This window comes from Rhodofomes roseus (assembly GCF_022264815.1).
Source record: "Rhodofomes roseus strain CIRM-BRFM 1785 chromosome Unknown C8Q71scaffold_16, whole genome shotgun sequence".
In the NCBI taxonomy this organism is placed as follows: Eukaryota; Fungi; Basidiomycota; class Agaricomycetes; order Polyporales; family Fomitopsidaceae; genus Rhodofomes; species Rhodofomes roseus.
In genome coordinates this window covers 272,641-286,980 of record NW_025952972.1, presented here as the reverse complement: position 1 = coordinate 286,980, position 14,340 = coordinate 272,641, and the positions used below count along the sequence as shown (strand labels likewise).

The 14,340-nt window shown below is 57.2% G+C and overlaps 6 protein-coding genes across 6 annotated transcripts; 3 read left to right on the top strand and 3 right to left on the bottom strand.

Annotated features, from left to right (window-relative positions):
- Positions 1-346: 346 nt before the first annotated feature.
- C8Q71DRAFT_725275 (uncharacterized protein) lies at positions 347-2,141 on the bottom strand (the record flags this gene model as incomplete). The annotated part of the gene is made up of 5 exons (XM_047921684.1): positions 347-361; positions 951-1,165; positions 1,218-1,371; positions 1,428-1,940; positions 1,995-2,141. 5 exons carry the CDS (start codon positions 2,139-2,141, stop codon positions 347-349), a joined length of 1,044 nt encoding a protein of 347 aa, XP_047776709.1.
- A 590-nt stretch (positions 2,142-2,731) lies between these two features.
- On the bottom strand, positions 2,732-3,440 carry C8Q71DRAFT_859723 (uncharacterized protein; the record flags this gene model as incomplete). The annotated part of the gene is made up of 2 exons (XM_047927687.1): positions 2,732-3,226; positions 3,282-3,440. The coding sequence occupies 2 exons, from the start codon at positions 3,438-3,440 to the stop codon at positions 2,732-2,734; spliced, it is 654 nt and encodes a 217-aa protein (XP_047776708.1).
- An 853-nt stretch (positions 3,441-4,293) lies between these two features.
- Positions 4,294-4,757, bottom strand: C8Q71DRAFT_873449 (uncharacterized protein; the record flags this gene model as incomplete). The annotated part of the gene is made up of 3 exons (XM_047928363.1): positions 4,294-4,342; positions 4,395-4,688; positions 4,747-4,757. The coding sequence occupies 3 exons, from the start codon at positions 4,755-4,757 to the stop codon at positions 4,294-4,296; spliced, it is 354 nt and encodes a 117-aa protein (XP_047776707.1).
- A 3,048-nt stretch (positions 4,758-7,805) lies between these two features.
- C8Q71DRAFT_157728 (uncharacterized protein) lies at positions 7,806-8,844 on the top strand. Its single transcript, XM_047916666.1, has 2 exons — positions 7,806-8,681; positions 8,738-8,844. Exon 1 carries the CDS (start codon positions 7,901-7,903, stop codon positions 8,672-8,674), a length of 774 nt encoding a protein of 257 aa, XP_047776706.1. The 5' UTR covers positions 7,806-7,900; the 3' UTR covers positions 8,675-8,681; positions 8,738-8,844.
- A 1,387-nt stretch (positions 8,845-10,231) lies between these two features.
- Positions 10,232-12,610, top strand: C8Q71DRAFT_157762 (cytochrome P450). Its single transcript, XM_047916667.1, has 10 exons — positions 10,232-10,624; positions 10,690-10,797; positions 10,859-10,981; positions 11,037-11,205; positions 11,260-11,343; positions 11,408-11,631; positions 11,689-11,802; positions 11,865-12,039; positions 12,100-12,343; positions 12,409-12,610. The coding sequence occupies exons 1-10, from the start codon at positions 10,544-10,546 to the stop codon at positions 12,584-12,586; spliced, it is 1,500 nt and encodes a 499-aa protein (XP_047776705.1). The 5' UTR covers positions 10,232-10,543; the 3' UTR covers positions 12,587-12,610.
- A 477-nt stretch (positions 12,611-13,087) lies between these two features.
- C8Q71DRAFT_859719 (uncharacterized protein) lies at positions 13,088-14,134 on the top strand (the record flags this gene model as incomplete). The annotated part of the gene is made up of 2 exons (XM_047927686.1): positions 13,088-14,053; positions 14,111-14,134. The coding sequence occupies 2 exons, from the start codon at positions 13,088-13,090 to the stop codon at positions 14,132-14,134; spliced, it is 990 nt and encodes a 329-aa protein (XP_047776704.1).
- Positions 14,135-14,340: the final 206 nt, after the last annotated feature.

Genomic DNA, 14,340 nt, shown 5'->3' with positions numbered 1-14,340 from the left:
AGTGTGCCGTCTCTCGCTCTCCATCTCGCTCTGTCTCCTGCTCTCCTTCGCCATTGTCTCTGAAGTCACGTCACACATATTAACATCGTCTACGGTTGTCGGTCTACGGTTGTCGGGCGGCAGAGCTGCTTCATTGCTATGCGTTTCCAGTCGTGTATTATCAATAGTATGAATGGACGGCAGTTTATTGTGCATGATGCTGAAGAGCACCAAGGAAGCCAAAGACACCACGCATTGAAGTACAATTAAGAGAAAAAAGAACACAATGTTTGAGTGCTTAATTAGAAGGAACGAAGTAGCAATAGTGAAAGGGGGCAGAACAATAAGGGTACTTTTTTGTTCTCATTTAAGTAAACGTGTACTTAAGTAAGACAAAATAAGAAATCGACTTACCTTAAGGCTCTTGTGGCACATAGTGACACATAATGTCACTTTTGGCTCTCCACAAGACCACTGAAGACACGAACGTTTTTCCTGATGAAGGTCGTACTACCGCAGGAACGAAGGATTCGAGCGCTACGGGAAAGCCACGACCGTATTGGACACCGAGGTATCCACGCAACGATAGTCGCAGTCACAGAGCGTTTCTGGTGGCCCGACCACAAGTCTGACGTAGCGTGGTACGTTCGCACCTGCGATCTATGCCAGAAGCGTCAGCTACGGCAGATCCTCATCCCACCGACGGTACCTTTGCCAGCGGGAATCTTCGTGAAAGCGTTCGGCGACACGATGTTCATGCCTCTATCAGGAGGTTTCAAGCTCATAGCGTCGGCCCGATGCTCGGCCATAGCGTACGCAGAAGGACGAATGCTCCGGCGCGAGACGGCCCAGTCACTAGGCGATTGGATGTACCAGGACCTGCTATGTCGCTGGGGCATGCTCGTCGAAGTCGTCACGGACAACAGGACCTCCATCTGCGTGGTCAAGGCCTCGACGCGAGCGGCGGCCACCTCGAACGCCTGGCGGACGCGTGCTTGGGTGCCGAGGGCGATCGCCTGGGTCCGCGCAGCTTCTGGGATGGACCTGAAGTCCCCGAAGAGCTCGCGCACGCGACCCTGGAAGCTCGCGAGGCTTCCGCCGCCGAGATTTCCATCCTCGAGGCGGGGGCGTTTGTTCGGACGGGTGAGCGCAACCTCGAGCGGCTCCTCTTTCTCCTTTCGGCCCCCTAGGCACCCGAGTCAGACACCGGAACCAACGAGCACACGGAAAGTACTTACGACCGCTACGCAACAGCTTGTGCTGTCCGTTGAACGTCGAGCCACCGAAGTAGCACCCCTGTTGCTGGGAGTGGCATAGGTCGCACTTGAGGTCGTGCGGCTCGACGAAGACGCACTCACGGACTTCAGAGAAGCCGTTCGCACATCGATCGCACTAGAGGAAGGCACGAAAGCGGTTAGTAATTCGAAAGCAGGCACTGTTGGACTCACCACCGGGTCCGCACGCCAGAAGGCGTACGCGCGCTCAGCGCGAGCACGCTGGACGCCCTGGAGGTGCGACAGGTCGACTCGAACGGTCGAGTCGACGTCGGCCTCGGACTGGTCATCGGCCTTGCGTTTCTTCCCCTTGTCCTTCGAGGGGGCGGGTCCGGGTCCAGCGCCAACCGAGGCGTCGTCGTCGGCGTTGGCAGCAGCTTGCGCGCGGGCCTCCCGAGCAAGCTCGAGCTCGCGGTCAGCGAGGGCGCGGTCTTCGGCCGCCTTCGCAGCGCGTTCGCGCTCTTCCTGCACACGACGCGCCTCCGCACGTTCGCGAGCCAGGCGGAGTTCCTCTTGTTGATCGTGGTCCTTCAAAGCGGCGTCGAGGGCTTCGAAGTCGGGGACGAGGGTCATGGCGTCGCGGGCGTCTGCTGGGGACGTGGTGACGGCGACGCGCACGGAGTCGCGCAAAGCGCGCGCTGCCGTCTCATCGAGCGGGACGCCACGCGCACGGCGCCGGTACCGAGTCTGCACAAGCAAGTTAGCGAATAGCGGGTAATACGATCGAGGCAAGGGGCTTACCCAGGCGTCGAAGCAATCCTCGAGGAAGGCGACGACCTCGGCCGCCGCAGTGGGGACTCCACGATTTTGGAGGAAAGTCTTCAAGACCACTAGCGGGTCCTCGGTGGCGGCTGTCGACGGAGCGCGGGAGTCGGCGGGTACGGACATGACGAGGCAGTATCGAGGATGGAGAGCGCCAGGGTCGAGCACGAAGGAGGAAAGAGCGGCAAGGACGGTGCGGTCAGCGGTGCCAGGTATATATCCTGCCAGGGCTTGTGGGTCCACCTACCGGTCTGGGCTATGAAGCACACGGGGACATCACCATCGACACTTCCATCACAACTGTCGAGCACGGTTCGGCTCGGCGCGACTGCTGGCCAATCATCAATTCCTTCTCCATCAGACCGTGCCAGCCCTTTATTCTGATTCGCTGGGGACTCGCGCGGCTGTGCCGGACTGCTAGAAGGACCGCCGCGGAGGCAAATGGGGCATCGCGGGATCGGAAGGAACGGCGTGAGCGCGAATACGTGACCATCGCGGCGTGATCGAGCCTGGCCGAGGCCACTGCGCGGACGTCGGACGAGGTTCGTGCAACTCGAGCGTGGACCGAGGGCGGCCCAGATTTCAGTCAGGGGGAGATGATACGCTCCCATCTGGACTACACCCCGATTCGTGGGGTATCGAGCTCACGCGCGCAGTTCACCGACTTAGACATTGCTCGACATTGGCCAGCACGCTACGACTACACTAAGAAGACTCTAGCGGAAGTCCCGTCCCACGAAGGCTCCAGTGCTACGACCACGGCCTCGGAAACCTCCCCTACGACCGACCGTGTCTCGAACAGGCTCGCTGAAGTTAATGCCTCGCTCGTGCCCTCCCAGCTCGGCGACGCTCGTAGAGAGCGACCCGAGGATCCTACGAATCTCCTGCTGGTCCTCGTTCAGGCGGTGGACGGCGTTAGCCAAGTGATTGAAGCTGTCGGGCAAGCGGCGATACTCCGGCACATACAGTGGGTCGAGTTGGTAGGAGACCGGAGCCAGAGGCTCGTCAACAGCCTCGCGATGCAGGACGGACTCCTCGGACCAGGCGATGGTCGGATAGGGCGCGCCCAACGAGTCGTGAGGCAGCTTGTAGCGCTGGAAGATCTCGTCGATGTAGTTCATGACCTCGACGACGTCGTTGAAGGAGTACGGCGATGGAACGGAGTTCGGGTCATCGGTGACCGCCTTGCAGTAGGACTCGAAGAGACCACGCTGGAAAAGTCGGTGAGGATCTATCACTGGCCGACGAAGGCGACAGAAGACCTACGAGCATCCAACGAACGCAGTTGGCCCACGACAGCCATTCGCCCCGAGATACGGGTAGGAGACGTGGCTCTACGGCGGCCTCACCCTTGATGACTTCGATCAAGCGGTAGTAGCGGGCGATGTGAGCCTCCGCGGTCGGTTCGACGCGTATGTTGGGCATGGTGGTGTTGGGAAAGAATCTGCAAGACAGCCTCGGGCGTATCGTCGCGGTGCTACGGCTAGCCAAGTACCGTTCGGGCGGTTACCCGGAGCTAATCACGTTCAACAGGGCCCGAAGTCTTACGCCATCCTGGTGCATTCTGTGTGTGCTCGCCGGCCCAGTCGATAGCCGGTATGCTGGCCTCTACGATTGGGCAGCGCTCGCATCGTTCGACTTGGATCATTTATATGCACGTGTTTTCCTGTTTGTTTAGGTGTCGCTCTATCCTGTATATACTGCGGGGCGAGCGCCCTCGAATACCAGATACCCTTACCCTCTCAACTTGTCCGTTCGTCGTACGTCCGTCAGCAGTCAGTCCGTACGCCAGGAGTCAGTCAGTACGATCGTCAGTCCGTCAGGGTTCGTCAACGCCCCGAGTGGTGTCTCTACATCTTGTCCTGCCATCGCTTGCCTCGTCTAGTCCCTCGTCTCGTCGTCAAGTCCTCGATTCGCTCGGTTCGTGACCGTGGTCTACTCGTCTCGAAGTGTCCGCTACTTTGTCGTAGAAGCAGATCGGGCCTGCGCGAAGCCTTGCCGACCTCGCCCCTTCCACTATCGACCATCGTACCATCTCGGTACACCCTCCTAGCCACTAGGTCTCGCATATCGTTGCTCGCCCTTCGTCGGGTGTGTTGTGTGTGGCCTTTGTGGTGCTTTCGGTCACATCAGCGCGCGTGCTGGTCACCGGACTGCGGGCCTCGGACTACCAGGGAAGTGTGTGCGGCAAGCCTGGACAGTCGGGACCGGGGAGGCGTGTAAGGTATGACAGCAGATGAAAGGAGAAGGGGCGAACGTACCAGAGAGAAGCGGGGTACTAGGACACGTCTTGCGGGAAGGGCAGCGGGTATCTCCGCGCGTTGGACCTGGGAGGATGCGTCAGATTAGCAGGGAAACGGCGGAGATGAAGGGACGGACTGGAAGGGAGATTGTGTTGACCAATAGAGTTGATCGGTGGCGATGTGGGCGAGGACGTCGTTGTGACAGAAGGAAATGATGAGGTAGGATTTGAAAAGGGCGAGGAGGGACACCGTCACGGTGACGAGCATGGCGATGTTAAGGACGCCGCACCAGCTGAGGGTCGTACACCAGGCGCGGCGCTCGCCGTAGGTCGGGTCGAAGAGAAAGCTGTCCTCGTCGGGCTCAGAGTGTCTGTCGACGTCGGCGTCGTACGCGTAGGGGATGAGGCCGACGGAGGCGGCGGGATACTGGCTGTCGTAGGAGAGGGAGGGTGAGGCAGTAAGTAGGAGGGAGAGTGGGAGCGCCTGACGTGGCGGGCATCGGGGCACGTGCTCTCCTCCGGTCGAGACCCGGGCGTTAACGACTTAGCGATTGAGAGCTACTGTCGTCTCGTCATCAACGTCTCTCTGAGCCGGGCCCACCAAAGGTGAGTGTTGTCTCTCTGCGAGCTCATTGACGAAGAGATATATATAGGTAGGACCGGTGCCATGCATGTGTACTGAAGGTCTCGTCGCGGTCGTGCACCACGCCCCTCCGAGTCGCCCCGCGCAGGCGCACAAATACCCACCCGACCTCTCCTCTCGAACGCCTACCTGCGCAATCGCACACCCGGCGCGCTCGCATGCACGCACGCGGCACGCCTGCCTGCTGCCCGGTCGCGTCTAAAAGGCGAGCAAAGTCGCACCCAAGCAATCGAGCTGCCCGCGCAGGCGACACGCACGGCAACCACAAACGGGTGCGGCAAATGCCCAGCACACAAGCACGGCTGGCGAGCGGACACCACGCGCGCAAGGTCAGGAGTGAGCGAATGACAGGGACGGGTGGGGGCGAGGCCGAGAGCGTGCAACCAGGTGAGTAGAGAGATGAGCAGATAGGAGGCCCGGGGCAGGCCAGCAGGTGAGTGGCCCGGCGGGCAACTGGTCAACCTGCCCGCACACGACGACCAGCAGCGAGCAGGGAAAATGCCCCACACACAGCAGTGGCCGACGAGCGGATGCTACGCGCGCAACACAGGCCGCACACACCCAAGATACGCACGGTGACCCGGCGACCGGCAGCGGGCAGGGCCTACCGCCCATTCATCTATCTACCCACTCGCTCCTCGCACTTGCAATTGCCCGCACGTCCACCCCCTGCTTGCCTGCGTGATTGCGCGCGTCCTCGCCCGCTCACCCGCCGTCTGCCACTCTCCTCGTCCGCTCACCCGCTGTCCGCCGCTCTCCTCGCCTGCTTGACCCGTCGCAAAATCCCGCACCCGCGCCAAACTGCGAGACCCGCGGATGACCCGTACCCGCCGGGCGGGTACCTGACCCCCGCGGATACAGGTATGGGTAAGCCTCCAGTACATTAGATGAGCAAGAACGTCCTCGATGAATGTAATGTGTTCTAACTAATTAACTAGTATCAAAGCCTGCATAGCTTCTACCTTGTATTAGTACTGCTATGTCCGTCTGTCAGAATACAATGCTTGTTTCTGTTCTGTATGTGAACCTGGCTCCTGACGCAGTGAATGACATCAATGATGCGAACATTACTTGAACATTACTTGGTGTACAGAAGCGATTCGTATCATACATAAGATTTTGCATTAGTATTGAGAATGTCACGAATGACTGTTATAATGCATAGTAATCCTAAGTATTCGCAGTAATATTGTGAATGTTGCGGCGTCTCTGCTAATTCCGAGGGGGAGATTTTCCTGATGTCGTTATTTCCGAGTGAGCTTGGGATGTCAATTGCGAGAGAGCGAGAGAAGGGAATGAGCGAGGGTGTGGGGCGCAGCCCGCAGGGCTGCCCGACTCGAAGAGTGTGCCTGGACCTGAGGGGCAACGGGTGAGCCGCGAGGGCGGGTGGGTTGACACCGCAGCCCTGCGTATCCGTTGCCTCTGCTGGGCCGCAGGGTAGACACGTCAAGCCAAAGAAATGCACACATTGAGTTTGTCGTGGCGTGTGCTGCGTGAAGAGGGTGTGGAGGGTGGGGAAAACGAGAGCTATTCGAAGCGCGTAGCGGCCGCGGGGCCTTCGAGAGCGGTCGTCCGAGTGGGCGCGCAGAGGAGAGCGATGCGCGCCTAAATCTCCTCCTGCGTGCGTAGACTCACTTCTACGCGACGCTCGTGCCTCGCTTCGCTTAGAGTCACATTAAGTCGACTGGCACTCAAGTAAACCATGCTTAGTTGGTCAGTCAGTACTAGTCATTATAAATATATTACTTCAGTCGCTAATGATGCTAAGTGTTGTTGACGTTGACGTTGACGGCTTCTCACGGAACATCGCAATCATTTCCTCTTTTGGCAAGTTCGTGGCTTCGTCAGGCAGTGCGCCGACTAACAACTGGCGTTCAATGAATCAATCGTCCATCCAGACGATTCTGCATCAGTTCACTTCATGTCATGTAGGCCTCAGACACTATACTTAAGAGACGTTTCGCGATGCAATGATGTATCTTCCTTGACTTCGAACCGCCATTTCCCCCGGTTCTACTCTAAGGGCCCACCTACCTGACAGTTCTGAAGCCTGTGACATGCATATCATAACACTGGGTGGTCAAGGATTCGATACAATGTACGAAGACACACGAGTCGGTAAGTCAGTTTTGTCTCGTCAGGCGATCGCGCGATGTGTCACATTGTGTGTCGGTCCGACAGTCCTTAGACCCATTGCGGACACTCAAGGCTGAGCGCTGAATATTGAATTCCGGTACAGTACTACGCACCTTCTTGTGAATCATCAAACAAGAACAATCCCTCTTGGAGTTCAATTACACAATGACATACTTGGTCTCCAGGACCCAGTGACAATGCGGTGGCCGGTCAACCGGTCACGTACGGCTCAGCGCTCCGCATGCGCAGTGCACACGGCGACGCGAGCCTGCAGCTGTGCAGCTTGCCTGCAGTTCCTCCTCCTCATCCAGCATGTTCGCTTCGCCGGTGCTATTTCTGCTCTCTACATCGCTGCGGAGCTTTCTTTGGTCTATGGGCATCGAATGCGTGCGCTCTATGGCTAATCTGGGAACTCTATACTTAGGAGAACTGGCCTCATGTCGAGAGCAGCGAAGAACAATCGCGCATGGTGTCCATCGCCGGTGGCCTGGTGTCTTGTTTGTGACAATCTCCTAGCAGACCTGACAAGGAGCAGGCCAATGTCAGTGCAGTCAGGTCTTTGCCAATGTCTACCGCTCGGCGTCAAGTGTGCGGACCGGAAGGAGGGATCATGCGTCGGTGACCGGCGCACGTTCTGATCAACCCAGCCATATCGGTCGACGTCCTTGGTCATGGCGACACCTGCTCGACTGGCTTCTCTTGCTTCCTCTTCGCCGTGCGACCGAGGCTCCTGTCTGCCCACGCTCTCAAGAGCCTCTCCTCGCTGTTCCCAGGAGACCTCCACGCACCTCCCCCCTCATATACCCGCCCTCGACATAGTCTCTCCTCATCCTCACGACCCCCAGTACTCTCTCTTTCACAACTATGGTCACCATTGAGAAAGGCTTTGAGCGGCTCAAGAACTCGCGCAGCGTCCAGAGCTTCAGGGAGCTGCGTTCGCGCCCTCCGCGCCCGCTCAAGAAGTACATCGAAATCTCGCTCGCGGCATGCTTCCTCTTCTTCTCCGCATTCCTTCTTTACCTCCTCGTCGCACTCGGTACACCCATCATCAAGGAGATCTTCATCTTCCGCATCAAGTTCACCCAGGAAGACGGCACCGTTCCTTCTACGACCGCGACAGACCTCCGCTTCGGCGTATGGGGCGTCTGCGCGTACAGCGAGCTCCCCGGCTTCGTTGAGTGCTATGGCCCGACGCTGGGGTACACCATTCCTGATAGCATCCTCAACATCACCGGCTATCCTGCGCTCGTCGAGGATGTCGACAAGGTGCTCACCGGCATCCTCGTCCTCCACCCCATCACAGCCGGGCTCGCATTCGCGGTCATGTTCACCTCGCTCTTCCTCGAGTCCCACGCGATGTGCATCATCTCACTCGTGCTGTCGATCATCACCATCCTTGCTGGCTCGCTCGTCTTCGCGATTGACCTTGCACTCGGCATTATTGGGCGCATCAAGATCTCTGCGCTCTCGAATTACGCGTATGCCGTCAGCTGGGGTCCTGGGGTATGGATGATCCTCGCAGCGGTCATCTGCCTGTTCGCGGGCATGATTCTGTTCAGCGTCACGGTGTGCGAGTGCTGCGGAGTGCGGGAGTATGATGAGAAGGACGAGGAAGTGGAGACTCTGGCCGAGGCGTAGCGCGGAGGTGAGCATGTCCCGTACATTTGACTGCGCGAGCCTCGATGAATCTCCGCTACGCAGACTTCCTACGCCCTTTGGTGACGCCCACAACTTCTCTGATGCCAATCTGCGACTCTCCAGATCCAACCCAGAGCTCGCCTCGCGAGTCCGATGTTTCACGACCGTCACGACCGAATCACGACCCGCGATGAACCCTCACGAACCCGTCACGAACCGTCTTGACCCCCGCTGGGCTGGGGCTGCCGTCCAATATCTGAACGCAGTCGCGCCCGGCCGATTCCTCAGCTCGACATTGTGCTCTTTCCGTGCTTTGTGTGCTTTGGCTTTCTGACGATGCCTCGGTAGTGTAGGACAGTATAGGTGCGACCGTATGTCCCGAGTGCACGGTCTCGTCGAAGGCTATGTGTCGCTCTGAGGACACGAGTTCTTCTCGTCCGGCGCCGTCGTTTGCAATATACTGATGGTTTGGTTGATTGCGACGCTGGATTCGTGTGCGATGGAGAAGCGCGCGGGGTCAGTTTGACCTGCCAAATTCCAATGTCATCAGGCCCAGTCCTTGCGGTACGGAACGGAGTACGTGCGCTCATTCAGCAGTTCGAAGCAACGAATCATGGGAAACGGCGCGATATGGACGTTTCCAAATCATGTGCGCGCTGTTCAGCTAGCCAGGCTATTGGACGCAAGCCATCGCAGATCTCAACGTCGCGTGTCGAAGCAACTGTGCCAAACGTCTTCCGCGCAAGTCGGGAATCCAACTCGAGACTGGAATGATCACGGCGCGGTGAGCATCAAGCTTCAAGGACCGTCGTGTTACAGAAAGAGGGGACTCATTTGTCGTTTGCACTAGCAACCCGCTGAAGCTGAGCGCCGATGGGCCTCTCAGTCCTGGAGGTGCAAACCAAACGCTAACCCCAAGTGAGCCCCCTTGGACATGGCACTGTGTGGTATGTCAGCCACGACGCCGCATTGGCTGGACCCGGTTATTGTGCTTGCAAATTTTGGACCGGAGCTGGCCATACACTTTCTCCCTCGCACACGGATATGAATGCGAAACCACACAGGTAGCGCTTCTCTTGATTCGGCTTCGCCGCGTTAGTTCGTCTACGCATCGCACCGTAATGGCCTAGCATCCAAACTGCAGGACCCGAGACAACCGGGTGATTGCGACTGGACTCCTGCCATGCTTGAGGAGGATGGAAGAAGGAGAAGTATTCAGTTGCCAGCGCGAGTGCGCCGTGGTACAGAGGTCTTGGCATGTCCGATGTACATGAGTTGCAGGAAGACGCACAGGCAGTATGTGGCCCTGCCACGTAGTTTTAAGGTGTATCCTCATTGAAAGGCTTTCAGGTCATGATCAGACACTAACGTACATTGCCCACAGACCGGCAGGATGATCCCGTACTCTAAGCATGCATGACATGATTGGTTCCGCGTGACGTCGGTTAGAGGAGGCGCACTTCTCAGTACAGTACGTCTTGCGTCCTCCTCGCCTGTATATTCCATGCTGAGGATGATTGAACGAGGCTACCTTCTCATCGCGCATCTCTTCGACGACACAGGACTAAGTCTGCCACATTAAACATCCTACTCGCAGTATAACATGCTGAGTTGGTGAATAGTAGGGCGCTTTATCCCTCTGTTTGCCGACGATCAATCACAGGACATGCTCGTGTCGACATTCTCAGAGAAGCATGTTTCTCGGAGTTATGTTGCGGCCCTTGTGGGCGTAGTCCGTCAGCGGTCTGTAGTCAGCCCAGTGATACATATACTCCCAGTCCCACGTCGGATCGTAGTGTCACTCCCAGGCTCTCGTGTCCCAAGTACGCTTCGAACTTCGCTACCTCGTCGGCGAGCACGCAGGAGATCATGGCGAATGCAGTCGAGATTGCAGGTGCCATTATCGGTGTCGTAGTGTTGACCGCCATCGCCCGATGGAGATTTGATCCGGTGAGTCTATCAGTACAGATGTCTGAGAATGAGGATGCTCTGACTTACCATGCGGCCACGTTCAGCTGTACTCCATCCCGACTATCGGGCCCTCCTTTCCTCTTCTCTCGTACATTGGTGCGTATCGCTATTGCAAGAATGCCCGCGAGGTTCTGCAAGAAGGTTATGCAAAGGTCAGTCCTGTCACGAATGATCAGACTCTTCCGGAGCTTATGTCTCTACACATCTCCGCAGCACAAGATCTTCAAAGTCGCCATGCTCGACCAGTGGGTCGTTATTGTGAGCGGCGCAGAGATGAACGATGAACTCCGAAAGATCCCGGATTCGCATGCGACCTTCCACGAGGCCGCAGAAGAGGTATGTTCACCCGACCTAATATCATGCATGATGTACCCACCTTCTTGTCCCGCAGCTTGTACAAACTCGCTATACCTTGTCAGACAGTGCCGTCGACCACCCGATCCACATCCCTGCCATTCGTGGTCCCTTGACCAAGAACCTGGCCGTCGTTTTCGGCGACGTTGTGGACGAAGTCAATGCTGCATTCAGTGAAACTATCGGGAGCAAGCTGAAAGATGATGGTCAGTTCATTATGCATGCATTGGCCTGACACTTACATGTATTATCTTCTGCAGAATGGACCGGTGTGAACGTGCTGATGTCCATGGCGGTCATCATCTCTCGCGCGAGCAACCGCGTCTTTGTCGGTCTTCCTCTCTGTAAGCTCGCCTTTGAGCACAGATTCATGCTACGGCAAGCTAATTCTACAATGCTTATCAACAGGCAGGAATGAAGACTACCTGCACATTGTCCGCCAATTCACCTTCGACGTATCGAAGGGACGTTTCATTCTCAGCTTGTCTCCGAGGTTCCTGAAACCTTTCGTGGGCCGGTTCATTCCCTGGGCGCGACGCGCGATGCGGAATGGGTCGGTGTACCTCAGGCCTATGATCGAGGAACGTCAGAGGAAGCTGAAAGAAATGGGCGATGAGTGGACGGACAAGCCTGTGAGTTACCGTTGCTCCAAACCGCGGTGGTTTCGCGAATCTGAGACCTTTTGCAAGAACGACTACATGATGTGGATGATCGATGAAGCCAACCGGCAAGGCGAGTCCACCCAAGTGATCCTCGAAGGTATTATGGTCTCCAACTTTGCTGCCATCCACACCTCCAGCAGCGTGCGTCATACTCTTACGCTATCGTGCGTCTGTCAGTGCTTGTTGACGTCCGCGCACCGCAGAGCATCACACAGGCGCTATACCACCTCGCAGAGAGTCCGGAGTACGCTGATCTGTTGCGCGAGGAAGTCGAGAGCGTAGTATCGGAACACGGTTGGACGAAGGTCGCGATGAACAAGATGTGGAAGCTTGACAGCTTCATGCGCGAGTCGCAGCGGATCAATGGTATTACGCACAGTGAGTGTCTCACTTACCCTCCCTGTGCATCGTATTAACGAACACGCCACGCGGGGGTAGTTTCGGTCATGCGGAAGACATTGCAAGACACGACGCTGTCCGACGGGACGTTCATCCCAGCCGGCACCGTCGTCGCGGGCGCGTCAAGCGCGACGCACCGTGACGCGCGCAACTACGAGAACCCGGAAATCTTCGATCCTTTCCGCTTCGCAGACATGCGCACGGAGGACGGCGCGAGCATCAAGCATCAGTTCGTCACCACCTCGCCCGAGTACGTCGCGTTCGGGCACGGGAAGCACGCTTGGTACGTAGCACTACTCTCCGTTCGTTCCAGTGTAGTTGCTGACAGCGGGCTCACCGATGAACTAGCCCTGGCCGTTTCTTCGCCGTGAACGAGCTGAAGGTCATGATGGCCTACATCTTGCTCCATTATGACATCAAATTCGAGGATGGACGTCCGAGGCCGGAGAATTCTTCACGCTGGCACAGCGTCGTGCCTCAGAACAAGGAGGTGTTGTTCCGGAAGCGTCAGGTCTCAGCTGCTTGAGGGCCCCGTCGTCGTCGCACTAACCTCATGTCCTTTGGTGTTGTATGTTACGAACAACTGAATGAGCTTGGAAAGTATCGTTTATGTTGGCGGTCCTGGAGTTCGTACCCGACTGTTTTGATCGATTGTGTGAATGAATCCATCTCCGTGGCTCGAAGAAAACCTGCAGCACAGATGATACATATGAATAGCTGTGGACACCGATGTCAAGGGTGAGAGCTTCAAGTTAGCCAGTGGATGAGGGTCACGTGAAGAGCGTTACTACCGACCTCGAGGTTCTCGGGCTCGAGTCGTCCGTGACGCCCGTTACCCCGCCTCCTCCACAGTCGCTCCTCGCGCAAACACTTGATGTGAGAGGTTGCTGAAGGTATAGTCCCACCTTGAGTTACGTCGTGTTTGTGTCAGGGTTGACGGTATCCGACGCAGGCGCAAGTCGCCAGTGCCAGTTACCGATTCCGGTCCGGCAAACTTCAGCTGTCTCGACTCCTGCAGCTTGACGCCATGGCGGAGCCATCAAGAACGTCGTATTCGTTGACATTGGTCCCTCAGGAGGGATTCATGTCTGCGTCACTTGTCACTCCTGCTTCTCCGCCATTCGACCGGATAGATGCGGACTTTATATTGCGCACCGCGGACAATGTCGACTTCCGCGTCCACAAGCTCACGATGCGCATGGCGTCCGAGATATTCGAGGAAATGTTTAGTCTTGGGTATGCCGCTACATCCGACGACGACGCAGATGGCATCCCTGTCGTGCGGGTCACCGAACATTCTCAAATCATAGATGCGCTACTCCGGATTATATACCCAACCCAGGACCCCGTGCTAGATACCCCTACGACTGCATGCGAAGTAATGCGCGCATCACTCAAGTACGAGATCGAGGTGGCCATGTCATTTGCGAAGAAGGCGCTCCTGGACCCCAAGGTGGCAAGCAAGGACCCGCTCACGGTCTACGCCGCCGCATGCCAGATGCGGATGCCTAACCTCGCCCTCGAGGCGGCCAAGCTCAGCCTCCGCCACGAACAGATATTCCTCACTGCGACCGCACCAGCAGGGCTGGACAGCCTTCCTGCCACAATCCTCTTTGCGCTCATGCAGTATCGCGAAAAGTGCAAGGCCATCGTTCAGCGCTTCGTACAGGACGATCGGGTCTGGAAGGGCTGGCGCGAATTCCGGTACTTCCTCTGCGAGATCTGTGACCCGCGACCCATTAATGACGACGGACTTCCTCGCGAAGGCGCGGTCATACTCAACGTCGAGCATCTCCGGGTCGTGCTCCGCGACCTGCTGCGTAGCATGCCTGGACCTGTGCCGGACATCAGCGAAGTCATGCTCTCGTCGATGCTGCTCATGGCTGGTTCACGCGAGATCACGAAGTGCGAGTCGTGCCGCATGTCTATCGTTAGAGATGTGCGCGAATTCCACGCGGAGATCTTGTCAGAGGTTCAGCGCTCTGTGTCAATGGTAAGTGTGCCTCTTCCTCAAAGGTACCGACACATGCTCACGGAGTGCCGCATGAAGATCAAGCTCGAGCTTGTTTTGTAGGAACCCAACACTCGTTTGCTCAGCCTACTACTGCCCCGCACTTCATCGGCGAATATGCTTCGCTTTCCTAACATCACGATACCCGCTATCTACACCCGACAATCGTAGCCCAGAAGTACCGGCGTGTAGCCATCTATACTTATGCGTTCTCGTATAGTTGCTCGGTTCGTGCTCGTCTGCACCTGATGTATACCTTCCACTGCCAC

What these genes read in the sequence shown, in the direction of transcription:
- C8Q71DRAFT_157762 (XM_047916667.1), top strand. Translation starts at nt 10,544, where the DNA reads ATGGCGAATGCAGTCGAGATTGCAGGTGCCATTATCGGTGTCGTAGTG. An exon ending in TGCAAGAAGGTTATGCAAAG is followed by an intron (nt 10,798 to 10,858) that starts GTCAGTCCTGTC and finishes ACATCTCCGCAG; the next exon opens with CACAAGATCTTCAAAGTCGC. An exon ending in GAGCAAGCTGAAAGATGATG is followed by an intron (nt 11,206 to 11,259) that starts GTCAGTTCATTA and finishes TATCTTCTGCAG; the next exon opens with AATGGACCGGTGTGAACGTG.
- C8Q71DRAFT_157728 (XM_047916666.1), top strand. Translation starts at nt 7,901, where the DNA reads ATGGTCACCATTGAGAAAGGCTTTGAGCGGCTCAAGAACTCGCGCAGC.